We start from the raw sequence: 27,696 nt of genomic DNA, 5'->3' as shown, positions 1-27,696 counted from the left end.
GAAAGGCAGTGGGTGCATGGCCTGTCACTCAAGTAAAAATCCTCCCCAAAACCTGGCCAGGGCTGGGAGTTCCCGATGGCTGACTGATCACGGGTCATGTCCATCACTGTTTTCTGTGATAGAGGTACCATTCGGTACTCTCACCTACTACTTGTTACCAGCCACTGATAGCACAGATAGTATGACAGAAAATTGTAGGAGAGAAAAAAAGCCACCATGGTCTGAAATTAACACGTATGTTTAGTTTCATTGTTACAGGATAAAGGCTTTTCCCTTTTTGCCTTTTTTTTCCCCCCACCAAGAACGGATCTGTGAAGCACTGGAGGCAGAAGGCTCTCTCCTACATCCTATACACAGCCACAGTGGAGTCCGTAGCCCTAGATTCGCTATTCCCAGATTGAGTTACTAAATTATAAACATTTTAGTAGTTTGCCAGTGTTTAAAAACTGTTCTTTGATAGAAAGTTAGTCCAAAGCCCCTTAAAAAAGTTCAATTTTTCTGGACTTGTAAAGTGGTATGATGATTGCATGCAAATGAGCTTGGATCCTAGGTCTGTCACTGGGAGACCATCTGAATGCATCCACACAGAACCATTGTCTCCGCAGCAGGCATCTCACCTTCACCAGCAGTTAGTTTGTACATTTGGTCTCTATTATGTATCTACTACTGGTTATGTATTTTGGTATTAAAAACAGACGCCTATTATAGAAAATGCATTCTAGAAACAAGCCGGAGTGCGAAAGGCACAAAGATACTACTCTAGCTCATAAATAGAAAAAGATTTTTTTTTTAAAAATAATACTTTATGAAATCTTTATTCCCTTCGGGAACTCAAAAGAATAAAGTCTGTTTACTGCATTCTTCAATGACGTGCAGATTCCATCAAGGTAGCACACACAGACATTTTCCAAGTTGAAGTGCGCCATATTATATGAGGTGTAGCCAAAGTCTGAAACTTACACTGGTGACTTTCTTCTAGAAACAAAATTTTAAAGGCAGTTTTCTGCACCTGGGACTTGGTAATAAACTCTTCCCCTCCTTGGACCCTTCTGCGCAGTCTCCTCTAGAATGCATAAAATTGGTATAGTACAGACTTTTAGAGATGTTGTAGTCTGTCTGCTTATTTTGTTCTAGACATTTCAGAGGCTTTTACATAAAAATTTAGCAAAATGCTCTTTGGAAAGTTAATTTAGCTTAGTACAAACATAGATAAAAGCTTAAAAGAGTAAGTTGTTTCATGGTAATCAAAAGTTTAAACAAAGCCAGAGAATTGTTTATTTTTCTCTTTCTTGCAATGCATGATAATAATCCAGTACCATTTTTAGTCTCTGTAAATTGAGTTAAATTGTTATGTTCTTTTCAGCCTAGATTTTACTGTCAGCTGCAGCCTAGAACACAGGAACCTTGCTGCAAAATCCAAGTCCAGGTCATTATAAACTATATAAAGCTGTGGTTTAAAATAGTAAGTCATTAGTGACTGTCTGTATGCGGTTTATTTTTTCGCCACTACATCTGTGGGAGGATGCATTTACTGTCTCCAAATCGCAAACAGCTTTCCTAAACTGATCTGTGATACATAAGTGTTTCCTAGAAGATGAAAAGCCACACATATATTTTGTAACAACGTAAAGTCAAGGAATTCAAAAATGGTGTGAACCGAGTTCTTCTTAAGGTCAAAGCTGACCTAAATTAATTAATATTTTTTATTTTCTTTAGATCTTTTGGTGTAAAGTCTACAAATTACAAACTTCCTAATTCAAATTAAAAAAAATAATCAGAATAAAATAGGGAATGTTTTAGAACTGACAGAAAAATTACACACACAGATTTTCATATGATTTTTAGAATGCCTACAATTAAGCATCAATCGGTAGTGATGTCCTGCAAAACATCTTCTTTCATTAAACAATGAGGAAGTAAAAACTGTGTGCCATCAGTCTCTTGCAGTGACTCCTGTGGCTTGGTGAGAACCAGCAATATTTAGAAAATAATATACACATACAGATTTAAGAAATGGACAACAGTTCTTTGTAGATGTTTATTCTACTTACAGTAACAAAAACCTGTCAAGTCCCATATTTTAATGTACAGCGATATATTTTGCCATATAAAATACAATTTACAGAAATTTCTATCAAGTAAACCTAAACAAACACACTTACTTTTTGCATACTTTTATGTATGTCTTTAAATTAGAAACATCTCATTAAGAAAAAAATCTTACACCATAGTAGATGTTTGCATTTAATACCACCTCTGCATTTTAATGTTTTGCCTACAGGTTCAGAATCCCGATGACCATTTCAACCAGCAGATCCTTGATGTATAAGGACTTCAGATGCACCAATATGGACTGTAAAATCTGTAGTGAGATACATGGCACACATGCTACTTGTAATGTGGTCTTCAAGATGCAAATGTTTATAGGAATTTCATTTTTACATTTCCAAAACTATTTTATAAAAATATCAAAATATTTACCTAACTGTTAATCTACATGGTCAAATAAATTAGCGGGGTTTTATTTCATACTTTAGAATTACGTACTTGAAGAATACATGGAAAAGTAGCGATGTAATGTATTTCACAGTGAAAAACTTCCTTCTTGAATCACAACATGCAGTACCACTGCTCTTCTTTCCAAGCTTAATGCAGTTATACCTTTCTCAGTGGAGAGTTTTATATAGACTACCAGCCTAAGTAGGGTCTAACAACAAAACAGTGACATTTTTGTCAGGAGCAAAACACTTTAAGAATGAAAAGTACAATAAAATGGGGATATTTCTTAAATCTATGGCAAAATTCTGCAAAACCAAAACGAAACCAAAAAACTGTTCCACTAAATCAGTTCAAAGTAAGAGATTTAGTGGCCTATTTAACCAACTTATTCTTCTTTCCTTTGGTATACCAATTTGTTTGTAGTCTTAGCCTTTTTTCAAATAAACGTCTGATGTTTTTATAAGTTTTGCTGGTTATAAAGGTGCTACTCTTATATGTTCTTTAATTACAGATTTGTAAAAATGCAACATTTAAAACCCCTCAGCCTCATGAAAAAACTAAGTACGACGTTTCTTTGCTGTACACTTAACAGATGGATTCCAAAACACAAAATACCTGTATATAAAAGGAAGATAGTGCACTTTAAGCTTATAACGTTCCATTTTCAAATCCTCCGTCAGTCACAAGTAATTATTAACACTGTTCTGCATCCTTTTCCTAAATACATACGACTCTTCTGTTGTAACATAAATGAGACAGCAACAGTGGACGCCTTTTTTTAAAGTGTGTGCTGTAGGAACAACGTTGACACCAGAATATCACGTAAATGAGATGTACAGGTATGGCTCCTAAGGTCTGGATTAAATTCTCTTATAAAATTACAATTCAAGTTACTGGAAAACATAACTTTATAATCTTAAAAAGCAATATGCTCTTCTTAGACTTTTTCCATTTCTGTACTGTAAATGGAAATTTTCAGATAAAGATGCAAGTAGAAAAAAACAAAATTTCAGTACAGGTAACGCTGTGAATTTTTATAAGAAAAACATTATGCACAAAATGCAGCAAGTGAAAGTCCGGTATGTTCTTGCCTTTTACCTATTTGAGTATTTTCATTCACAGTTGTTCAAAAAATTGCTAATTTGTCAGTACATTTTGTAAGGCTAGTTTTACAACAGCATTTTTGTAAAGGTGAGAATATACAGTATATACAGATGCTGACTCAGTCCTTGCTGTGTTGTAAAAGTATATTAGTTATGGGAAATAAAATATCAGTCATGTTTCTATGACTGATTAGTGGAAGATGAAGCTTCTGTTTCTGTTGGTTTCTGAGTTTCCTTCGGTGTTTCTTGCTTCATCTCTTTACCAGTTTCCCTACTCTTACTCCGATCTTTGCGATCTTTTCCTCTTTCCCTTTCACGATCTCGATCTCTCTCTCGATCTCTTTCTTTTTCCCTGCTTCGATCCCGGTCCCTGTCTTTCTCTCTGTCACGATCTCTGTCTCTGCTTCTTGATCGCTCTCTATCACGTCTTCTGTAGGATTCTCTCTCTCTGGTTCTTGCTCTCTCTCGGTCTCTGTTTCTTTCCCATTCTTTAGACCGCTCTGAATCCTTCTCTCTATCTTTGTTTTGGTTTCTGTCTCTGTTTTTATCCCATTCCTTGTCTCTGTGTCTCTCCCAGTCCCTGTCTCTATTCCAGTTTCTGCCACGGTCTCTTTCCCAAGGTCTGCCATGTTCTCGATCCCTTCGTCTTTCCTCAAAGGGTCTACCTTGTCGATTATCTGCTTGCTGAGGCTCTGGCTGATCTAAGACCTTGTCTTTATTTCCACCCTCATATCTCTCTCTCTGTCTCCCTTCAAATGTCTGGCCTCTAAATTCAGGATTTTTGCCTTCTCGGAAGTCAGATGCTGACCACTGTCCTTCCGACTCAGATCCCTGTCCAGACATATTGGAAAGAGATGCAGATGGTCCAGCTTCCTCCCACATTTCTTTTCTATGGGCTGGTGGATGGCTTGGAAGGTCCAGGAGTGGTCTTGGGGTTGGCTTCATACTTTGTGGTGACTGTCCTTGGAAATGAAATCTAGAAGGGGGAGGTTCATTTTCTTCTGGAAACAGTGCAGGTGTGGCTCCTCTTGGTCCTCCAAACTGAAGCGGTGCTGGACCTCTCTGGTTGGCGAATCTGGGTGGTGGACTCCCTCTCCGTTCTTCAAATGGCTGTGGCAAAAGTCCTCTTGGACCAGGTATATGATTTGGAGCTGGACCTCTCTGCCCTTCAAATTGATTTGGGTGAGGCCCTCTTGGTCCCCCAAAATGACTTGGGGCTGGACCTCTTGGCCCTCCAAACTGAGGGCCTCCTCTCTGTCCTTTAAATTGAGCTGGTGGGGGTCGTCTTTGACCTCCAAAAGGAAAGGGTGAAGGTCCTCTGTTTCCCATAAACTGAGGTGGATCTGGTCCTTCGAACTGTCCTGGAGGCCTAATCATTTCATTATACTGGGAATCTGAGAATTCCCTTTGTTCCATGTGAGGTTCCCTACGATCTTCAAACTGAGATGGTGACATTCCTCTTGGAACACCATGATAAGAAGGGGCAGGGCCCCTGTTATCACCAAAAAGAGATGGTGGTCCATGCTGTGTAGAAAACAAGGAAGGAATGGGACCCTTTTGACCTCCAAATCTTCCAGATGGAGGCCCTCTTTGCCCGTCATTATTTGGAGAATCATGTTCTTCAGAGAACTGTGGAGCCGGTCCTCTAAAATTAGGTCCATGAGGTCCTCCAGGTGCATTGAGCATCAGTGGTGGTGGAGGCCCTCCTTTCTGCCCAGATAAAGAAAATGGAGGTCCAGCTCGGTTTTCTTCAAAGTGCTGCGGGGAAGGTCCGCCCTCACTCTGAACTGATGGAGATTCAGTTTGTTCTACAAATTGATGAACCTGAGAATTTCTTTGTTCGTCATATTGCACTGATGAAAGACCCCTCTCTGGTTCAAAGTGACCAGCTGCCGTTTCCTGAGAAGTAAACATTGTATTTGAGAAAGAATCCCTTCCCATTATTTCGTTTGACTCATTTGACCATGCTACTTTATGCATGTCTTGCACAGACTGACTGTCACTTGATGTGGAGAAATTCGGCTGAAAAGATGTACTTGGCGGTGTTGGAAGCAGCACTTTACGTAAAGGCTTGGATGTAGAAGGTTCTCCAGAAACTGTTTGACTCATGTTTTCCAAATTAACTTGGAGAGTGTTTTCAAATTTGCTATTAGATGCCTCTTTCTGGGACAATGTAGATGCCTTTTCACTTGAAACCCAATTATCACCGCTAAAACCCGGCTGAGTAGCAGAAATCAAAGTTTTCTCTTCCTTGCCAAGTGAAGTCTGCAAAGCATTTGGAAAACTTGCTGGAGCAACTTCTCCTGTGGGAATCTCATTCTGTACCACCTGCGGCTTTATTCGAGAATCAACACTGTCATTAGTCTCTGTCGCCATTCTTCTAGCTTGTCGCGGATCTCTATTCTGCCTTGGGTCACAGCCCTGGTTTAATACTTGTGCTTGCTGATTTAAAGATGAAGGTAAATCAACTTTTTGCATAGCTTGCTGGTCCTGATGGAATAACTCAGTCTTTATTAGGGAAGATTTTGGTGGTGGTGACATTAAAGCATCAGACACTGAAAAATGAGCCATTGAAACACCAACAGCTGCTCTTTGTTGTCTGAGGGCTTCTTCTTGTTCCTCAAGTTGTCTTTTCTGTTCTTCTATTTGCTTGTTTAATTCTTCCAACATTTTTTGCTGTTCCACCAAGGATGAGGCTGCAGATAAATCAGGCACATACGAAGCAGATGTTTCTGAAGAATTGCTTTTAGTGTCTGTATACATTTTGTTTGGTAAATCATCAACAGTAACTTTTGCTTCTTCCAAGATAGTTTCATCTTCTGGATCATAGGCCTCGTCCTCTAGTTCTGCTGTATTAGATGGCTTTTCCACATTGTATCGTTTTTCACTTTCACCAGTCTGCATTTCAAAAGCTTTCTCCGGACCATATTCTTCTTCAGGATCATATGGTCTGTCATCCTCCTCCTCTTCTATAGCTTTGTCTTTCGACATCTGCCCAAACTGTTGCACAATGGGATCTAACAAAGGAACAGCTGACATTCCTCCATCAGCAGCAGCGTGACCTTCCTGATTTGAAGACTGGACAGTTTCAGAATCCTTAGCAAGAGGCTCAAAAGTTTTCTTTTTTCCAAAAAGTGTCTGCAGGATGTGCTCGAGAGGTGTGGCAGTTTTTGAGGATGAATGCGTAGCAGTAACGCTTGCAGGAGCAGCAGTTGAAGTTGGTGGTGTTACAGTGGTTGTGGTTCCACTTTTAATCGAGGACAGTATTTTTAATACCGAAGGTGTAACTGCTGAGGTGTCGGGAATGGGAAGGGGAGGCGGGGGCGGAGGAGATCCAGGTGGTGTCGTACTTACGGCTGAATCTCCTGAATAAAGTGTGTATTTCGGAGTTTTCTTCTCTTGCGAAGCAGCCAGTGGCCCTTTAGAGAACAGCGATGTTTCCGTTTCCTCATGTGCTTGAATTCTGCTTCGCTTTTCCTCTATCTTTTCTGTTTCGATACCAGTGGCAGGACGTTTCCCTTTCTGACAGATAACCAATCCAAGAATTAGATTTGGCCGAGATGACTCAAGACCTGAAAGGAAACACAAAGATTGTACATGTAAAAACCTAATTTTTAATTATGATTTCAGCAGAAACTTATTATTTTCTATAGAGGCAGCTACAAAAGTCATACAGATAACAGTTTTTGTAAATTCCATTAGGTGACCTACTGGCAATTTTCATTAGTCCATAAGCATATGCATCTATATTTCTTTACTTTATATATGTATTTGTATATAAGTAAAAAATATTTTCCTTCCTTCCTTGATATTCTTAATAAAAGGTGGCAGCAGCAGGTATGATTATTAAAAAGTATCTCTGCAAATGTTCAAAACCAAAGAAAGTTTTTATATTTTTTGCATTGTTATATTGGTTTTTTTGTTGTTCAACCATCCCTACCTTCCCCTGAAAAATCATATATTTACTTTTAAATAGTTTACAACTATGTTGTATACACAGAGATACTGAAAAGTGAGAAAACCTGGGCTGAACTTTGTAACTATCTTTCTTTTATAATCTGCTAAAAGACCACATTGCCATTTACATCAGTCCATAAATATTTTGTCTCACTCTAAGTTAAACAAATGCCAGTAATTGCCAAGAAGAAAATCTCAAACAAATTGTGTTTGGAAACAGTATTAGAGCTTGTAACCCACTCCCTGCTTGTTTGCTTTTTTCCAGCTAGGTATTGTTTTAAAACACGACAGGAGCAGGGAAACTGATACCCATCATACCAAAGAAGCAAAGGAGAGGTGAAGCAGACAGGAGTTTAGCAGGTGGGACTAAAGGACCTGGGCTGCGCTGGCTTTCTCGGCAAGGAACAGTGGGTTGGGAACGGACGTGGCATGCAGAGGGCAAGGGGGCTTTACACCCTCTGTTGCAGCATTCAGTGTGATGCTGCGGGCCTTTCTGTGAGTAAAAACTGCTGTGAGCACAACTGCTCCTTTGTGAAAGCGTCAGACTTGAATCCTTGGTGAAGTATATCCAAAAATGATGGGAAAGTTTCTGATAAAGAGGAAAAATGCTAAGGTCTGTAGGTCTGTTACGTGTTATTGTATTTCTTCCTTTTACACGCACAGTTCCCACTGGCACTTGTGGAAGATAAACATGTCCACAATGAAGGGCAAGGAATAAATCCTTTAACATACAACTGGTGGCAAATGTAGAAAATCTGTACAGAGAGGCTGTTTAACTTCTGGATTTAATGCCTTTTAAAGGGTCCTCATTTGAGGCCACAGTCTTTCCCCCATCTGTGCCATTGGCTGTGATTTGCATCCAGCCAGGAAGCAATAATACAGAAACACAAAACAATCTGTAAAGTAACAGGTAATATTCACTGTGGTTAGATGGCATGGCGAGAACTCTGACCTACGTGGTTCCTTCTATTCATTATCCTGTAAGTAAGTTTTATATTTTTATATGTGTGTATATATGTATGTACAACCAAGTACTCATTAAAGAACAATTTTTAAATATCTAATTATTAGCACTGAAAACTTTTTGACACCAACAAAAAACCCCAAACCCCATAGTTGCAGATATGTTCCATTAGCAAACCACACGCACAGATACATCACTGCTGAAACAAGTCAATTCAAAGAAGTTTTAAGGAGACTCTTAAGTTTACCATCTAATAACAAAATTACATCAGCTGTTTTCCTAAACTTATGTTCACGTTTAATAAACTTCGCCTTTTCTAAGTGGTTTTGCTTGTTAACTTCATACTGAGAAATCAATTAAAGAGTTTAGTACATTTTTAGGTTAAATGCGAAGTTTTGTCAGCAAGAAGGTAGCATCACTCTTGCAGCTTAAGCTAAATTCAGTCAGAACCTACGGAAGCACATGATGAAAAACTTGGCTGAGTTGGTGCCAAGGGACAGCCCGAGCATTAAAACCAATTCAGTCAAGATTTCTTCTTCAGTGAAAGCCTACGCTGCAGGAATTGCTTGCAGTTTGCTAAATAACACACCAAAACCATAGCTGCATTACGTTTTAAACATACTATTTCTCTTCAATGCTTGATATATCTCATTAAGAAGTAACTTTTGTTCACAGAACGTCCCCCAAATCACCAACACTTCCACTTCTTATGCTTAAATCTTATCCCATATACACCTTTTCTAAATAATGAACTACAAATAATAAGAGAAAGACGATCATTTTTCAAATAAAATAAGTTAACTGCAAAGTTTTACGAGATCTTTTGACAACTGAGGGAAAGCAAACCCTCCCTTTAAAATTCTGTATCTTCTGATTGTAATTGAAAATAGTACAGTGAAACTGTTTTAATCACTTACTGAAGAAACCAGCAAAGTCTGGCTACTCCCCAGAAATAGTCTTTTTTAAAAAAGACCAGCCAAAATTATAATGAAAATTTGAGGCCAATTTAAAATATTTGCTTGAGATTTCCTGTCAGGAATAGCTCTCATTATAATTATGTTGAGAAACAATAATGAAATTTGAGTGAAAGTTTTTGGACCACAGTTACTCTGTAGAATACATTCTAGATCCAAAATAGAATTCCTGTTATTTCGCAGTTCACAGGTCACGTTTTACATAGTTCTGTGGTTAAGAGGGTATTAGACACGTTGTTTTAAACAATCTTTCATTTTGTGGTATGTATTATTTGAATATCTAAAATTCAGTGCCAAAAAGGTTTTCTCCTCCAGATACAAGGTTTCAGTGTTAGTAAGCGTTGCCAATTTTCACTTTCTTCTTTCATATTTAAAAAAAAAACATTAATAAGTGAAGACAATTAACCAGCTGTATTACCAGGACTAAGATTTGCTAACAATTCAATACATGCACAGATTTCCCCCATACAAGGAGTAGGGATGCTGAGATGTACAATGAAAGTAGGCAGGACAGGAACTAACCAAATAATTATTTCAGTGAATCTAAGATTATTCCAAAAGGACCGCGTAAATACTTGACTTAACCAAATACTCGTATGCAGCCACAGCCTAAAAGCAGTTCTGTTGACAATAATTTACTACCTTAAATGAAATGATATTAATATATAAGACCAAAGCATAGTTCAAAGGTAAGACAAACTTAACTAGGAAGAAAGCATGCACAATTTGTAGTCAGAATAGCTCAGTTGTTAGAAATGGTTCACTGTGTGTGAATTTGCTTTTTATTTTTTTTGTATCAGTCTGTGAATAATGACTCCACGTTTGGTCAGTGTTGACCAGCGCAGAGCACCTCTCCAATCGCTGTTCATCCAAAATCTCCTAGTACGCATTTGGGTTTTTTTTGGTTGTTAAAGTTTTGGTTAGCTACTTTTACACTGACACTTTTGATTTATGCAATTAGTCCTAATGAATCTCAAACACTGCATAACTGAAATGAACAGATTTCAAAAAAATCCATGAGACAGGGTGTCTAATAAACTGCGATTACTGACAAATCAGTTTGGAATCCCTGTAAGAAACAGAGATCAAGTCACTAATTAAAACAGGGTAAAATTTTAATACGCTTTCAAGCCAATAAATTCCAGTAGTAAGTCAGTAATGTTAATGTTTAGAGTTTAGTCATCATATAATCCATTAAAATTTTATATTTTCATACTGTACTTTTACACAAATATTAGAAGTTACGCCTAACCTGACTTCTGCATGCGCTCAGTTCAAAGCGATCAAACACTAAATGCTGCTTTTGAAGGGAAACCCACAGCTGGAGCAGCATTCCCAGCTCAGTCCCATTCCGTTTCAACACCTGTAAATAGGTTAAGTGTCTCAATTTAGGTAATAATGAAAATGTTGGCTGCAATCTCCCAATGCTGCTCAGCAACTGTCTGTCACAAGCACGGGTTTTAAGAGTGCCGCAGGCTGTGTCGGCAGAGTTAGTAGCTTTCAGTGCTAAATTATTTATAAAATAGCTGTTATCCTATTATGTATTTGAAGTCCACGTGCTGGTTTGATTGAGTCACATCCTGTAACTAAAGCCATTAAAACATTATATACTAAATATTAGTATTGGATGAATATTTGTTTTTCTTACCCTTAAATACATTTTTTCATTAAATCAGTTTTACCATATTTATGCATATAATGGCCACATCTCTCCCTATCCTCAGCAGCTGGTGGGAAGTTACCTGCGCTGTGAAAGATGTCTGAGTAATTTCTGTACATCGGTGACAAAACCACAGGAATGGACTAAGCACACCAATGGTGTACATTTTTAAGCTGCAGAGACCAATACAAGATATTCTTTAGATTTTATCACCACCATTTAAATATTTGTACCAATGAACCATGAGAGCAACTGACAACTACCAGCAACATTGTGCACCTTAATTCAGGGCTACAGATCACTTCCCGCATCGTGACACTGCTGCGCATTCAGGTACACCTGCTGAATGGAACTGGCTGGCATAGAAAATAAGGTTTGTAATGCCATGTTCTTCTACTGCTGCTACTTTTCATAACCGTATCTGCTGATATGAAGACACCTAACTCTATTCAGACTACAGTTAAAATTTTGTTCCATTTATTGCAATTTTTAAGAGCATTCCAAGCAGCACAAGGAGATTTCATGCCTTCATACTTTAAGAAAAAACACACTTCCTACTGTAAACTACCAAAAGAAATTTACCAGCATTTGTGGAATCCTTTGCTGGTATATGGCTGTTTTATTAAAATTCATTTATTTTAACTATGTAAGATACTTGTTACGTTCCCAACGTTGCCACTAAACCCTTCTATTGGTAGTTTAGTCTGATTATACTATTTTTTCAAAGTGCTTTGAGATCCACAGATGAAAGTGCTAAATAAGGTGTGTATGTTAAACAGGCAAGTAAATTCACATACAGTAAACCATTGCACAAAGACAATGCAGAAGAGCCCACGATACAGGAAATCTGGTAATAAATGTCTGAGATTAAGTATAAATACGGATAACTGTCCATTTTCCTCAGTTTTTAAATCACACATGACAAAGTTTTTTGTAGATCTTCTAGGTACTAGTGCAGTTCAGAAGTCCTCAGTTGTGTTCCACATCCAGTCCACCAGAAAACAGGAGAAATTCATAATCCATACGTGCCTGATGGAACTGGTTGATACAGCCGGAATATCTTCTAACTAGGATTTCTGGAGTGGCAGGCTTTATTGTCCTCTCCCTCCTCCCCCCCTCCGGGCATATTCATCAAATCATCTGAAGCTATCTACAGCACAAAGCTTTCCGAGTCCTTGCTAAACTCTATTTGAAGGTACACAATTAAATTTAAGGAGACAATGACCACTTTCCATTAAATATTTTTATTGATTGTGAAAGAAAGAAAAAGCAGTAAATTCCATCAGATGGCATTAAAAAGTATGGATTACACGTCTTTTTATGCTGTGGTTTTAATACATGCACAAAACCAGAAAAACAGCTTACCTGATTTTTTTGCCACCCCATGCTGGGTCTGGTTTTAAAATACAAACACAACTTAGCCCAACTATGAGGTAAAGGCTGCTACAGAAGTTTCCAAGAAGTGTGAATTGGTGGCAGAAGTCAGGTGGAAGTGGGTCTTCTATGAAGCCGTTACATCATGTGGCCTCTCTGCCTTCGGAACCTTGTTTCTATTGCTAGCCTTAATCCACTTGGCCTACAAATACCTATTTCAACTTGAGAACCTGACTCAGAAACCTTGCCTCCATCAACACCTGCAAACGATGCCTGTATTTCTTCTGAGCAATTCCCTCCAGTTTTGAGAAACTTTTGCAATTTAACCTCAGCAAAACTGGGCTGACATTAAAAATCGCTATACTAATACTTAGTAGAGTTTGTCTACATTTGCCAACCCTCCAATCTAATGAAACCTATAATGGAAAAGTAAAAGGAAGCGTAAAAAGGAAAGCTGGTGTTCCCACAGGAATGCAAGTAGGCAACAATTTGGTAAGTGCCCCCCTAAAGCAGGCTATTTACTAGCCCAGCAAAAAAACTGCAGACATTTACAGCCGATTCAATGGCCAATCCCATTCTCACATCAGTGTCCACAAAGAAGGGTGTTTCTTTTGTTCTGGCTGGAAGAACTATTCCACAAGTTAAAACTCTTTGCTTACACCCCCGTGCTGAAAGGGTATTGCACTTAGTGTTTTCATCTCTTGGCTATGAAATGGGAAAAACAGATCTTGCATAACTTTAAACAATTCACAAAATTAAAGACTATGAGGGGCTCAGATTAAAAAAATCACAATGACTATGTGATTCATTTAGATAGCAAGAATCCTACCGTTTTAGCTATCGCCTAAAAACAATGACCTGACTGCGCTATTCAAGGATGGGTAAGACAGATTTGGAGTGTATGAGAAAAGTCTCGTCTGGGCAGGCAGAGCAAGCGTCCTTTGTGATCTCACAGAAAAAGGGAGAGCATTTAACTAACAATGTTTCATTTGAAGTTGTATGCTGTTAACACGTGAAAACCTGCCCCAGACACTGCTGCTCCTGCATATAAACTCTGAGAATGCTTTATTGAGTTTAGTCCCGAACTTGTGTTTGAAGAGCAGAGGACAGTCAGCTTCTCAGAAAGGTCAGCTCCGTTTGCTGTTCCATACCTACCGTTGAGTATTTTCAAGCCATTGCTATGACAATGAAGTATTGCCTTCATTGTACCCTGTCGCTCTTCAGTTTCTCAATCCGTTACTTTTACATAAAATCCCAGATACTTATTTGGAAACTAAGCATGTGCACCTCCTCCATCCTCAGATGAAGATGACTTAAAATTTTGCAACAGAAGTGTGTTTCATGACTGAATTCATTCTCAGTTTTTCTGTCACCATGTTCAATGCACAAAGACGGAGCAAACTCGAGCCAAGCATTACCACTGGTAATTTTAACAAAACCAGAAGATTATAATATAACCTGCCTATAGCAACTACTGCCTGCCACCTACTAAGCCTAAGGAATGTGGATCCCCTTTACCCCCAACAAACCAATTCTCACAAGTCAGTGATTTGGCTAGAGTTTGCACCTAGAAGAAAACATTCCTAACACCTTGTGCACCATACTGCACGTACAGATTAATACTTAGCGTGAGACAACAACAATTTAGTGAAACCACTACAAGTATTAACTTTGTCTTCATAGATTTCTCGATTCCTCTGTGGGCTAAGTTTCCTGCTTGATTTAAGCGACGATGGATGGCTTGTAGGGGCCCAGGTTTTGTGGATTTATGCGTTGCTGAAGATAGGGGAGGGGGGTTTATTGCTTTTTTTTCCCCCAATATAGTGGCTGTTCCACATACTTGATTTTACAGGTAAACTCCTCTTCCTAATAGCATATAAGCATCTCATTGGAAGGGCTATGTAAATTTCAGACAATTTTATGTTGAACAGAGTTGGATTTCCAATTTTTCCACTATTTACATACTTTAAAATTGTTTTATACAGAAAAAATTAATAATGCTTATATTAAATATTCAACCACAACTTGTCTCTGATTGACTTTTGTTTTGTGATTTTACCTAGTATTTAACCTCCCCTGTTTTGTGCTTACCTGGTCCCTCAAAGGGCAAGAGTTTGGAAGGAATTGGGTCCTTAGAACTCAGGGGGATCAGGTAGAGATCCTTGACATGTCTGTTGTTATTAGCTACAACACCGAAACGACCACGACTGCTAAAATAGGAGTAGAGAGAGATATAGGCAACTTCTTCTTCTTCTGTTGCAGGATGGAAACGAATCAAACACAATTCCTGAAATACAAAAGCAGAGTGGAAAAATTCAACCTGCAACACACCAGCAAATGAAATGGTAAAGGGCAAATTCCAGGGGTAAAGTTAATTGTACATTTATCATTCCGACTATGTTTTCAAGGCAATCCTCTAGCTTTGAGAGAGAACTGTTGTTCAATTGGTAACATTAAAACAGAATTAGGTTTGTCATTTTCAGAAATACGAATTACTTGTGTATCTTACATCAAACTAAACATCTTGAGGCTCAAATTAATAGGAAAGAAATGGAAAATTCTTAATTTCATAATTATATCTGTATACTGTGCATAATTTTCTGTAGTGTTTTTAATAGTAAAATCTATTACATATGCTAAATGATAATTTAGCGTTTAAAATTTGAATTTCAATCTTCAATACGGAATAAATAGATTATTTATGTTCAATCATTAAAAATGAATATATAGTATGAAGATTTAACTACTATGCAGGAGAGAGATCAAGAGGATCTGCAGCTCAATAAACATGTTTCTTCAATAAATCAAAAATTTCATAGGAATAAGTGGTGTCAGTAGTTTTCCAGGTGTGATCTATGTCAGTATTTGCTGTTTACTAATTTATATTATAAAAAGTTGTCATTTTATATTGATGTATTTTTCTTCTGGGTTTTGCAAAGGATTTTAAGTTTATACCTTAGAAAGCGAAGATTTGAGTTTGCCAACATAATCCCAGACTGTCTTCGGTGAGATCCTCCCACCAATATGAATTGTATCTGGTAAATCCTAAACAAGAAGTATTACACGGTAGTATGAGAAAAAAAACAAGAGAGACTAATGATTAAAAGCAGCGCAGTTTGCCCCACCCCAGCCACCTAGATAATGCACTCTTCTATTTTACTAAACTTTTCTACATACTTTTCTAATTTCAGGATGGCTATCTCTAAATTTCGGGTTGATTAATTATGGCATGTTACCAAAAGGCTAACAGTGTATATAAAAGAGAAAAAGCACTCCCGAACAAGGATAGCAGCAAGATGTCTAATAGTTCTGTAATTTCATTATTGGCATTGTTTTTATGGGGAAGCTTCTATTTTAAATACAGATTTTCTCCACACTCTCAGTTTCTCAGGAAATGCTCCACTCATGACTCCAAGTCACCTGAATTCTCGTGAGCCATGAGGACAGCGAAATCCATCCTAGCAAAAGCAATACCAAACAGAACCACCAACCCTACTAATAAAGGTCCTCAAACACACACTTGTGTGTGAAACTTCTTAACAGTCACATAAAATGCATTTCTTCAGAGAAAAAAAGAATTTGTTTTCACATAAACGTTTATACTATCTCATTATTTGAACGTACACCCTCCCAGAATATCATCCACCTGTTTTTATTTGAAAATTAGTAAAAAGGATATTTTCAATAAATGGCCAAACTTTTGTAATAGATCGCATCAGTGACCCATCTAGTTTGAGAACAGAACAAGACATCTGGTTTAAAAAACTGGCTCTAAAACTTCTTTTAAAAAAAATGAAGTTGAAATAAAGGTATTATTACATGTTAGATGCTGACATATGTATAAACATATTTAAAGACATAAGAATTCTTCACAAATTTGTGAGGAATTTTTCGAGGGCTTTTTTTTTTGTTTGTTTTCTTGATCTACTTCTGCTGTTACTAAAGGGATGCCGTTTACCCCTGCTACACTTTCAATATAACCACACACACACAGCGACCCCAGCCTTTCCAGCAACGGGAACCGCCGTACAGATTTATTCTAAACACAGAAACACGTCGATGCTAACCTCACTAAGATAATCAAAGCACCCAGAGACAGGATATGCTTTAGTGACAAATTTGGCCACACTTTGCATGTTAATAAATCCTTTCCAAATGGTGTTGAGCCGAGAGAGAAAGAGGGAAGTGTCGCTGTCTTGCGGCGAGCGTGGCTCTGCAACACTGCAAAACAAATCCAAAACGGAAAGGTTACAGAATACAAACGAGAATGGTCCCTTCTTTTTTTCTTTTCTTCCCTCCTCCTATTGATCAAATACTTTATTTTAAACAAACAACAGAATTTTTACTAAATGCTTTGTTAATGTTTTCCATTAAGTTGGCATTAGTGAAAACAGCAGAGAGCAACAGAAAATAAACTTGTAGCTGCAGACAGGCAAAAGATGCCAAAAGATATGACTTTTGTAAAATTAGATTAGCACTATAACTGTTGTGATCTTGACTCTGTAACAAAATAATCTGAATTATATATTTCCCACTGAGTCAACAACATGCATTTGAAAGAGACTCTCAAGTAAAAGAATACGCTATGAACAAAAATCTTTTAACTGCAGTTTCGCAAGGATATACTTTGCAATATTTACTTCTACTATTGTATATACCCAGGGTACGAAAGACATCCACTTCCTTTCAAGCTGATCAATTTGTTAATTTTAATTCATATTCATAAATTCAGATCTAACTGTATTTTAATATAGGATGAAAATCTGGAAATGCCTTTAAACCATCTCTCACATACACTCGCTTTCTGTATAATAATGTACATGCAGACTTAGAAGTCTGCATAATACCTTCAAGTTTTATTTATCTGCTGAAACACATTGCAGAATCTTTGCTGTCAACAGACACTGATGCTCTGAAAATTTTACCAACTACAGAAGGTAACTGAGGAGATGGTAAATTAAAAATCTGGATCAGGCTATCTGAGCTTTAAAGTTGAACATGCCTTTTGACTGGGGGAAGGGGACATGGGACACACGGGACTTTGAAGACAACCACATTAAAGATTCGGTAGCTTGGCTTACTATTAAATATACGCACTTGATATTGGGTGAATGATGAACTGCTAAGTATCTTGGATCTGGTGAGGATGATGGTTTTGTTAATATCGATTTGGGGATAGTCATAACTGGTTTTAAAGCTTCCTGTTTTGTTTCGCCTGTTGAAACTTTGTCAGATGCAGGACCAGAACGCAGGGCTGCTGTCACAATACCAGAGGAGCTGCTCATTGCTGTCCTAGGGTCTCTGCCAGAAACTGTTACGGTTGTGACAACTCCGCCAGTACAAGAGGCAGGAAAAGCAGAAGTCTCCTCAGGTACAGAAGAATCTGTATTGTTAGGGCCCTGGGGTGTAGGAATGTATGTTCTTTCAACACTTGACTGAGCAACTGTTTCTGCTACCGGTCCAGCTTCCGTTTCCATTGCATTTTCAGTGACGGCCTCTTTGGCAGGCTCTGCTGTTGGGGTTGGTGCAGAACTTTCATACTTTGACTGAACTTCTGATTTTGATTTCGACTCCACCTTTTTAACTGGAGCCACTGACTTCATCTTCTTAGGTGGTACTTCATCTTCAGATGCTGAAATCTGACCTATAAATATATTTTAAAAGCTTTTGTTTACTATTTAACAATGAAATTGTTTGGAGAAAACCAAAATAAACAAACAGCACTCTTAACAATTCTTTTACTTTGCACAAAGTCAGCGCTGTAGATACCTGTGCAGATTTTGCAGTTCAGGTCAAAAAGGTGGGCTCGATGCTGACTTGTTGTATCCTTCAACATACTGCTAAAAACATCTAGAGAAGGAGCACTGTTTAAATTTGGTGCAGTTCGGGATGACTCTTGCTGCTCCTAAAAGTGAATAAACATAAACATATTCCAGCTGATCATTAATTTCAACCATAAAACATACTTTGGAAATCATTAATTAACTTCAGTTCTTTAAACAAAAATATTAAAGGCCTTGGTGAAAGCATATCATGTCAGATAGAGTTCTTGAATAACATTTGTCCTCATTTCATTCCACAGTGTTCTGAAGTAGATAGCTAGTGTTCAGAAATGAGAGATTTCTTTGTAAATTGACAGGAAGGGCTGAAAAATACACAGCAGTTTAGACGCGTGTGCAGAATCTGCCTATCACTTGGTTGTTGCCTTCCAAACTCAGAGGACAAATGCCCATAGCACTCCTACTAGGTAATAACATCCTTACAGGTCACTGAAACAATCTTCTCTTCTGATGAAAAATTTGAGGCCCTAGTTACCATTTCTCTCCCTCGACCTCTTCATGCTGAAGCGATAGCCAATACTTACATCAGAATCGGACACTGGCGGAGAATCTTCCATATTTACAACTGACGCGTGTTCCCGTTTTACAGCTGTTTTCTTGTTTTCATGAGATTTGCTTCTTGACTCTATCATCTGAAAGAAGCAAAACCATTTTGGTAAAAAGTCCACATATTTATTTTATAATATTATGCCGTAGTTTGTTATATTTATTTTATAATATTATGCCGTAGTTTGTTATCATATGGCTGGTTGTAGAGAAAAAGTATATTGAAACTAAACACTATTAGTATTTCATTAGGAAGAAAATGGTGCATTAACATAATATGGGTGGTAAGGGTTGGCAAACTCGCTCTTAATTCATAACTAAGGACATCGGGGAAAATTATGTTACTCACTGCTTTAGCTGGTTTCTCTTTCCACACAGAGAGTTCTTTAGATAAAAGTTCTTCTGGTTTCATTCTCACTAGTTTTGACAGAGAGATTTCCTCACGAAGGACACGATGAAAAAGTCCCTGAAAACAAAACAGAATTTGTTGCCATGCTGAAGAGAACCTGCTTCAGTAACTAGCAAGATTTGCAGTGCTGAAAAGGCAAAACTTGTTCAACTTTCTTAATTCTCTATCAAAAACACCGGCTACTTATAAGCAAATTTGGAAAGGTGCAAGAACCAGAATAAGGATGAAACAAACACAAAGTACAAATTTTCCTTGTTATAGTCAATATCTATCAATATAACTGAATAGGAACATCAGAAGTTGAGCAGCCACTCTCCTGACTCGTACCTATTGTAGAAATCTAAAAAAAAAACCCCAAGTCTCAAATGGTCTCTAGTGGATATTTTCATTTGCACCAGCATCAATATTTTTCCTTTTAAAGCATAAATATGGTCATCAACACAGGTAGTATCCAAAGCATACTACAGAACGTCACAAGAGGAGAAATTAAAGTCTATTTATTTTAAGAAAGCCATTCTGTAAATAAATATTTCACACCAAATGCCCAAACCTAATAGATACACATGACCAACGTAACTAGACTTTGAATTCCTTCTGGACAAAAAAATATTTTTTAAATATTTGAGTGGTTTTATAATAATCTTTTATAGTACAATTCATAAGTCTCTATCTTGAAACTCTCAATCTTGAGGGTAGAGTTTGACATATTAAAAACCAAAAGTATATTTCAGTATATGTTTACTGTTTAAGGAAATTACAAACCTGGTTTTTGGGGTCCTTGAGATTGAACATGATGCTACGGTATTTACTCTTGTATCTGTTGTCCGTAACTTGAAACAAATTAAACATCTCCTTTTCAATATTGAGTGCTACTTTCCCTACTTCGCTCTCTGTCATGACCAGATCATCGCTATCGTTAACTCTGTTAAAAACAAAAAAAGCACACATGCATTTATGTTAGGCATGAATCTTTAGGCACCATTCGTAAAAACTGACTTTTCAGAGGAAGGAGCCAACCTGGGGCTCCTCCTCACTCAGTGAGGGCTGAAGACTCCTTTAGATGACACCTCAAAACCAAAGTCTATTTCAGCACGGGGAACTGTGAACTACGGCAACCCGCCAGCACTGCCCACAGCAGCCACACGGACGTCAGTCTGTGCAACTACTCCTGCCCTGGGGCACTGCGGTCCGGAGTTTCTCTGCCATGAATGACACGGGGAGCCCCAAGCACTTGGGTTTTAGTCCTACATTTTCCACTGTGAACAGCATTTCCTTTTCAGAGAGAATACCAGAATGTGGTGATCTATGGCAAGCACAGATGGTTGGCATTAGCTTTAATCATCACTGTGAGACTACTTGCTTTTGTTTGTGTGTTTGGTTTGGGTTCTTTTCTCTCCTCAGTGCTAGAGTTGTCCACTGACCAGGGCTTGTTGGTGTTGATTTTTATGTTGGGAGGGGAGAGAATCTCTACTTTAGTAAGCCTTTAACCTTTCACTGTGGTATTTCCTATACTATGTTCCCTACAACCTTTACATCTCCAAACACTGCCATTGCCAGATTTTAAAACTTCAGAGCACCTGCATTAAAAAAGCTTTTATGCTGTTATTTAATTCTCCAACTGCAATTACTTCAATATAAATGGAATAGTGTGGTGGGGTTATTTTTCTTGAAGGCTTTTTCACATGCACAATCATTTTATATCATGATTTTAAAAAACTTTTTTAATATAACCCTGAAATGCCAATTATACTTGTAATAATTTGTAGTATAAATTCAGTCCCCCAATATCCCTTATCAAGAAGTAAACAAAACTCTGCAGGCTAAACATTTACGTCTAGTTGTAGCTTCCTATATAAAATAAGTGCCTTGAATTCCCACCTCTTCCATAAAATTTCTTTTAGGGACCGTCGAATATTTTGTCGAATCTGAGAGTTGGGTTGTGACTGGATTGGGTTGGCTGATGCTTTCACTTGACTACTTCCAGATGCGGTAGAAATGGAAGACAGAGAAGGCTTTTTGAGTCCTCCACCCAAACTGGAGGATGTAACTGGTTTTTTGGAAACTGATGAGCCATGAGAGACGGACGAATGTTTGGAAGGAACAGTGCCTGATGAAGGAACGCTGCCTGATGAAGGCCAAGGTTTCTTGGGAATTACACCTTTGAAACTTCCAGCAGAAGGTTTAAGTGCTTGTTTAGTTAGTGATGTGCTCGAGAAGGATGGGGACTTCTTTGAAGGAAGGTTTTTAGTGAGAGAAGACGTCTGTTTCTCCATTACAGATTTCTTCGATGCTGACGTATGCTCTGCTCTATCTTCATGCTTTTTCTCTTCCCTTTGAGCTGTTAAAACAAAGAAGAAAATATAGTATTAAAGGCTTAACTTCATAACTTCTAATTCACGAAGAGCAGTTACCAAGCTATAAAGAAAAGTCTGTGAAACGGCACATCCAGAGAATGGTAACTATCAAGAAGGCAATTTAAGTCATTTACTTTCACGAGCCTTTCTAAAACTAATTTTAAAAACTATGCAGAGGTTGACATTTCTTTTTTTGAAGAAGAAGAAATTTGTATTTGATTCTTCAGAGAGTACTTCATCTCAGAGGCTGACCGAAGTGTTTAAGAGAGTTCCACTTTGGCTCTAAAAGTTGAAAATTTTATTTATCATCTAGTAACGAAAACTGGGGAAAAAAAAAAAAAAAAAAGGCACCACCATCAAAGATTCCTGAGTGGAATAAGCTTCAAAAACACCCCAGTTTCACACATTTAAAAAAAAAAAAAAAGGCAATACCACCCACATCTTGCATTTCAACAGAACAATTCTCACAGCACCTTACAGAACCTGTTTATTAGAGGCTGACGTGATGACACAGTCCATGAATTTGAAACTGCAATACAACCTTAAATTTAGTATTATTGAAGTTTAATAAACTCTTTCTCCCAAACTTTATTTTAAAGAGCAAGCAAAGCCAGACAAGTTATGTAGCACAGAAGTTGCTTAAAAAATTTAAACACATACTCATGTACTTGGTTGCTAGCATTAATATCATACAGATGACGTCGCCATAAACTATTATTAGATCTTCCTATTCAGTTCCTAGATAAATTCTAGATTTATAGAATAGTTAGAGACTAATAACGCTGCTCAGGCTGTGGCCATCTAATTCCCACCATTCACAAACTATTCCATTCATACTGTTCCACTTAAACAATTTTTTTCTAATGTTAATAGAGTAATTGATACATGCCATATACAAGAAAATTTATGAAATATAAGTAAAGGTTCCAGTTTACACCCATGTTGAAGTTATACTTGCACAGGACTTTAAAAGCAAGTATTTCTTTAAATTGCATTTCATCTGTCCGCCTTTTGGCACCTACAGGAACAATTCAACACAGCATAAAAAGCCAAATCCAAAAAACCTCACCCCCCCCCAACCCCACCAAAACCCCCATCATTTACCAGACATTAAAGTTGTAGTGGGCTAACGACAGCACATTTACCCTGACAGCTCACACAAGGAAAGCTTCTGATGGCAACTGCCAAAAAACAACTCCCGAAATACAATTTTTTCAATTAGAAAAGCCAAGTTTTCTCCAAAAAAAAAAAAAGCCTTTTTTTTTCCCCCTCACAAATCCACAGATAACCACTGACCAGTTAACAAGTTATTTTTTAATCTGATGTTTTTAGCTAGCAAAGGTTCATAGATGAAGCCTTAGTTGCAAAATGCAGTACGCTTCCTGGGAAAGATCCAGGAATTTAACTTTCCATAATTTTACTGAGGACCAAAAGGCCCCTTCTTCACCTCCCAGATCTGCCATAACGAGAGCAGAAATTACTAGGAGGAGTCTAAGTTGTCCACTCTTTCTATCTGTTCTGAGATGGACCTGAAGGGGACAAAGCACCTCCGTAAAGTCTGAAAAGCACCCCAAATCAGCCCAAGCTTGCCACGGAAACGCCCCTCAGATCAGGGAAGATTTGGAATGCTTCAGGGACAGTGTGCTGCTCCCTCATTCCAGAGGGAACAGCCTTCCGACCATTCCCCAAACTTAACATTTGGGTACCCCCTGAACGCAGCACACACTTCCAGCAGAAAGATGCTTCTAACCCCCTTCTTTGAACGGGCTCCCACTGCCAGCAGCTTCACCATAAACGCACGAACCAGTGGGTAAGATGAACTACGAAAGAACGCCAAACTTGAGCTTTTGTAAGGCGAAGTATATGGGTGCGTGCTGAACTTCTGCTGGAACACAAGGAGAAGCCAGAAGATCCAGAAACACTGTATGTTTATCCTCATTTTTTTCCTAGAAGCGTTTTACAAGGAGACACCTTGAGGAATTTTTTGAAGTGAGATTTAACTATTTGAAATGTAAAATGACGCAGCTGCCAGAACGCATTAAAAATTTTCAAAAAATGTGAAGATTTTGCTATGAAGTAGATTAAAATTATTATTATTACATTACTCCCATAGTTTTCCCCAGAGGTTGGTCTTTCTGATCATCGAGACCCTGAGCTAGGGAGACCTCCCCTGTGACCTTACATCATGTCCCCCCTCCCCGCCCCCCCCCCCAACACCACACCAGGTGCCAGGAGGCTCTGCCGGTCCGGGGGGAGGAGGGGGATCGGGAACTACTGCTGGTGGTTGTGGTTTGGTCAAATTAGGTACCTAGAACTTAACAGGCGTAAAAAGCCAAACTAGTCCTGAATAGAGAGAAGGTGAATATCCAAAATGTGCACACTGGTAACACCATGGGAATTACTCTACTCCCATTCTCTTTTTCCCGGTTTATTGTATCTTCTGCAGAGACTTGTACCTTTTCAGGGGGGGAGGGCAGAAGCGCGTTTCTGTGACTCAGCGTGTAAGGCAGGACAGCACAGCCCAGGTCTCAAAATGATGACAGTAAAATTCACTCCTCAGCACTAAGACATTTAGTTCTTTCAGTTTATAGCAGAAGTACAAATCGTGAAATTCTAAGTTTATATTTAATCCTCTATGTGCTATCCTTTTAATGATGAGTTCAAATTAGTTAACTACACTGACAAAAATTAAAAATAGCACGGCCAAGTTGTTTTGTGTCAATCAGATGTTGCATATATGAGAAGTATATCCACACCAAAGCTATCTGTTACAAACAGCTACGTCATAGTAGGAATATGTACTTGTAAAATAAATAAATAAAAGGTACTAGTACAGAGGTAGATTGACATTCCCAGGGCTGAAGGGCAGAACCAGTAAACGTCCATGAAGAAAGATGCAGCAGCATCCTTTTATTCCGCAGGTTGACATCATGACTCTTTAGAAAGGTTTCCCAAGTCAGGCATGTAATTCTGTGCTTCTTCAGCCAATAGAAAGTGTGCAAATAGCTCATAAGCTTCATGAAAGTTTAACAGTGTTAAACTACACTACTACTTTATACCAATTAAAACTGCCTACCTAGCAGTACATGTTGATTACAGAAGTTGATGGTACAGATTGTATGTACTAATTCAGCGACGTGTAGGTTATTTAGTCCTTCAGAACATCTACCAACTACTCCTTTAAGTTTACAGGGTGCCTCACTGTATTTAAGGACACTGTCAAATCGCACACATATTTTGACCAAGAGTCAAGACTACTTAAACCCTACATATGCAAATAACCTGTGATGGCTGTAGATGAACCTAATGTAACAAAAAAAATCTTATCTCCTATTTTGACTATGAGAAACCAGAATTTTTGCTCTATCAAGTTTTAGTTTTTACTGAGATTAGTGTTCTGCCACACGGTCCAGCCGAACCAACTCACTGTGTCGTTACTTGGGTCTCGGATCCAACGCACAGGAGCGCCCAGCTGAGAGGAAGGAAGGAGCGGGACTGCCTCTTCTGGTGGCAGCTCCCTTCTTCTACTGACTCGGCTGCAACGTGAGCGCACCCCAATGCTCACACTGTCTTCTGACAGGTATGCAGCCATGGCAAGTGTATGTTTAGAAGAGTTAACAGAAATATGTACTCTTTTCAGAGAGCAGTATGCGAACGTATGTGGAATTTGGCTTCTGAACAGACGGCCCAGTCGCTCAGCAAATCGACAGGACACACAGTGGCACAGGTATTCTCTCAGACCAAGAGTTTCAAATCCTTTTGCCTTGCAGTCCACGAACAACGCAAAGACACAAGTCAATGCCTACTAGATACACTGCCCACTGTATTTTTTTACTGTAATGCTTCCGGTCCTTTTCATCAGTAGCTCCAGCGTACCTACAATAAATGCTCTTAAACAGATTTAAAATAAGAGGTTAGAGATGACTACTGAACATCAGCCTATCCAGCCTAACAGAGTAATTGGGAACGTCATCACAGACAGAAGATTAGTGCCAAAATAAGGTTATTTAGTGGCTCTTCTGGTTGGCACTTTTGAAGAGAGGTTTACCTCTCTTGGCTTGATGTTAGAAGCACTATTTAAAACAAAACATTAATTCCTGTTTTCCCCATTTTGTCCCGAGCACTGCTTATTAGGACAGCAACAGGATTCTTATTGACCGGGCTAAACAGCCTGAGAGGTACAGACGGAGCTACTGAGTCAGCTCATTTCCAGAGTGAAACCCATGTTCCTCTGGCAGAAAAAAGTGCATTCCTTGCAGGGCTTAAGAAATAGCATTACTTTGGTACATTCGCTACAGACGTAGCTACAATCTCTCCCACTAGATGTCAACAGATACAGAACCCCTCCCCTGAGGAAACTCCCTGTGAAGTTAAGCCAAATAGTACAACGTGCAGCCAAGAACAAAACTTCTGTAAGCAGTGGAGGATGCAACTGTCACATAATCTGTTGGGTTACAGACGAGCTTGTTGAAAGCCCGACAGTTACGCAGCCTTCGCTTCTGTACAGCTCAACATTGATGTTTCAGCATTGTAACGTGGCTGTTGAGGCCCAATTTAAGAATGATTTCCAGTGGAACAGTTTAATTTTGCAAGAAGGATTTGCAGGATGCGCTCATATGGCAATCCCTCACCTACACTGGGAGGCTGTGTTTCACACCACCAGCATGGAAATCACCCAAAGGAAACTTTGTTTTTCCTCCTCTGATCTCTTCAAAATATTTCTGTAGAGCATTCAAGCCTGTGCTGGTGCTTCCCCCTTTCCCTCTCCATCCAATCTTTCTTCAGAACAGGAGCTTTAGAAAGCCACTTCAAAAAAACACCCTACCGCTACTTTCTAGTAAATGATCTCATTTGTGACGGGTTATTTTGCTGGAGACATTATCTAATTTTTCCAACTTTTAAATACCTGAGAAAATATGTTATTACTTTTGTTTGTATAGTTTTAAAATTATTCAAATCCCACTTTAAAGATCTTTAATACCTTGCTCTAGTGGATGCTAAAAGTTTTAAACGATGCTGTAGACAAAACATAGGCGGTTACACTTGAAGAGCCCATTTTGTAATGAGCCTGCAAGGGTCCGATTTTTCTTCTTTTAAAAATCTCTTCATAACAAAAAAGAAAAGCAGCATCAGAGCTACTACTACAGAACACTAAAGACTGTTGTGAAAAATGCCATGCAGCCAAGCAAGCTGTTTGTTTGTTATGTAGTACTAATTATGAAAAGTTTCCCTACAGAACTAAAAATTGGGCATTAAGGCTGTTCATACACCAGATCTGTTGCCTCTGGTGTCTTAATATGGTCTTAATGTTTCCCTGTGTTCTCCACCAGCTACACTAATCCCCCTTTCCCGCCCCCCCAGGATAAAATTCCTCAAGGCGGTGCACGGGGAGCACAGGCTGATGGCTGCGTCGTCTTGTCCAGCTTGCACAGACCCATCCCCGGTGGGAGCACTGGCCCAGGGGAGCAGGACACCGGTGACCCAACGCTGCAGAAGGCACATCTGCTGCCTCGCACATCGGCCCACAGCGCGGAGGCTGCTGAAGGACATGTGGATTCTACAGATACTTTTCATGCTCCTCTATCACTAAAATAGTTTTAGAACAAAAAAAAAAAAAAAAGAAAAAACCAAAGAAAAAACCCACCCCATAACTAATTTTCAAGCATACGCACAGTATACAAGTTTGTGTGGCACCAACAGTAAGAAAGCTGGTAGTTAACATTTTTCTGTAATAAAAAAAAAAAAAATTCTTTACAATTCCACAATACAAATAATAAAACCTAAGGAGTACAGCTACTTGTGAACCACCTTTAAAGTGGATCATTTACTACACTTCTGAGAATTCTTATGTTGTTTTAAAAAAAACCCCAAACCTAACATCAAATTAGAGGAAAATTGACACCAGTGCAGCTTCGGAGTTGTTAAAAAAGCAAAAATACCTGTTAGAAGGTATCCTCCAACAGCCTGTGTAAAGGCTGGTCAGAGCTGAGCAATTATGTATTTTGAGAAGAGCTGA

General features: G+C 38.6%; 1 protein-coding gene across 2 annotated transcripts in view; it reads right to left on the bottom strand.

Annotated features, from left to right (window-relative positions):
* Positions 1–2,030: 2,030 nt before the first annotated feature.
* DIDO1 (death inducer-obliterator 1) overlaps positions 2,031–27,696 on the bottom strand; it is a 56,101-nt gene continuing 30,435 nt past the window's right edge. For both annotated transcript variants that reach the window (XM_082491302.1, XM_082491303.1), the window contains 10 exons: positions 21,205–21,664; positions 20,089–20,248; positions 19,267–19,383; positions 18,896–19,003; positions 18,301–18,436; positions 17,629–18,175; positions 16,599–16,752; positions 15,487–15,576; positions 14,623–14,818; positions 2,031–7,174 (listed from right to left, as the gene is read on the bottom strand). In XM_082491302.1, the coding sequence (XP_082347428.1) occupies positions 3,783–7,174; positions 14,623–14,818; positions 15,487–15,576; positions 16,599–16,752; positions 17,629–18,175; positions 18,301–18,436; positions 18,896–19,003; positions 19,267–19,383; positions 20,089–20,248; positions 21,205–21,664 (5,360 nt within the window). In that variant the 3' untranslated portion in view covers positions 2,031–3,782. The remainder of the gene's footprint in view (positions 7,175–14,622; positions 14,819–15,486; positions 15,577–16,598; positions 16,753–17,628; positions 18,176–18,300; positions 18,437–18,895; positions 19,004–19,266; positions 19,384–20,088; positions 20,249–21,204; positions 21,665–27,696) is intronic.

This window comes from Vanellus vanellus (assembly GCF_965231255.1).
Source record: "Vanellus vanellus genome assembly, chromosome: 15".
In the NCBI taxonomy this organism is placed as follows: domain Eukaryota; kingdom Metazoa; phylum Chordata; class Aves; order Charadriiformes; family Charadriidae; genus Vanellus; species Vanellus vanellus.
This window is presented reverse-complemented; position numbering and strand designations above follow the sequence as displayed.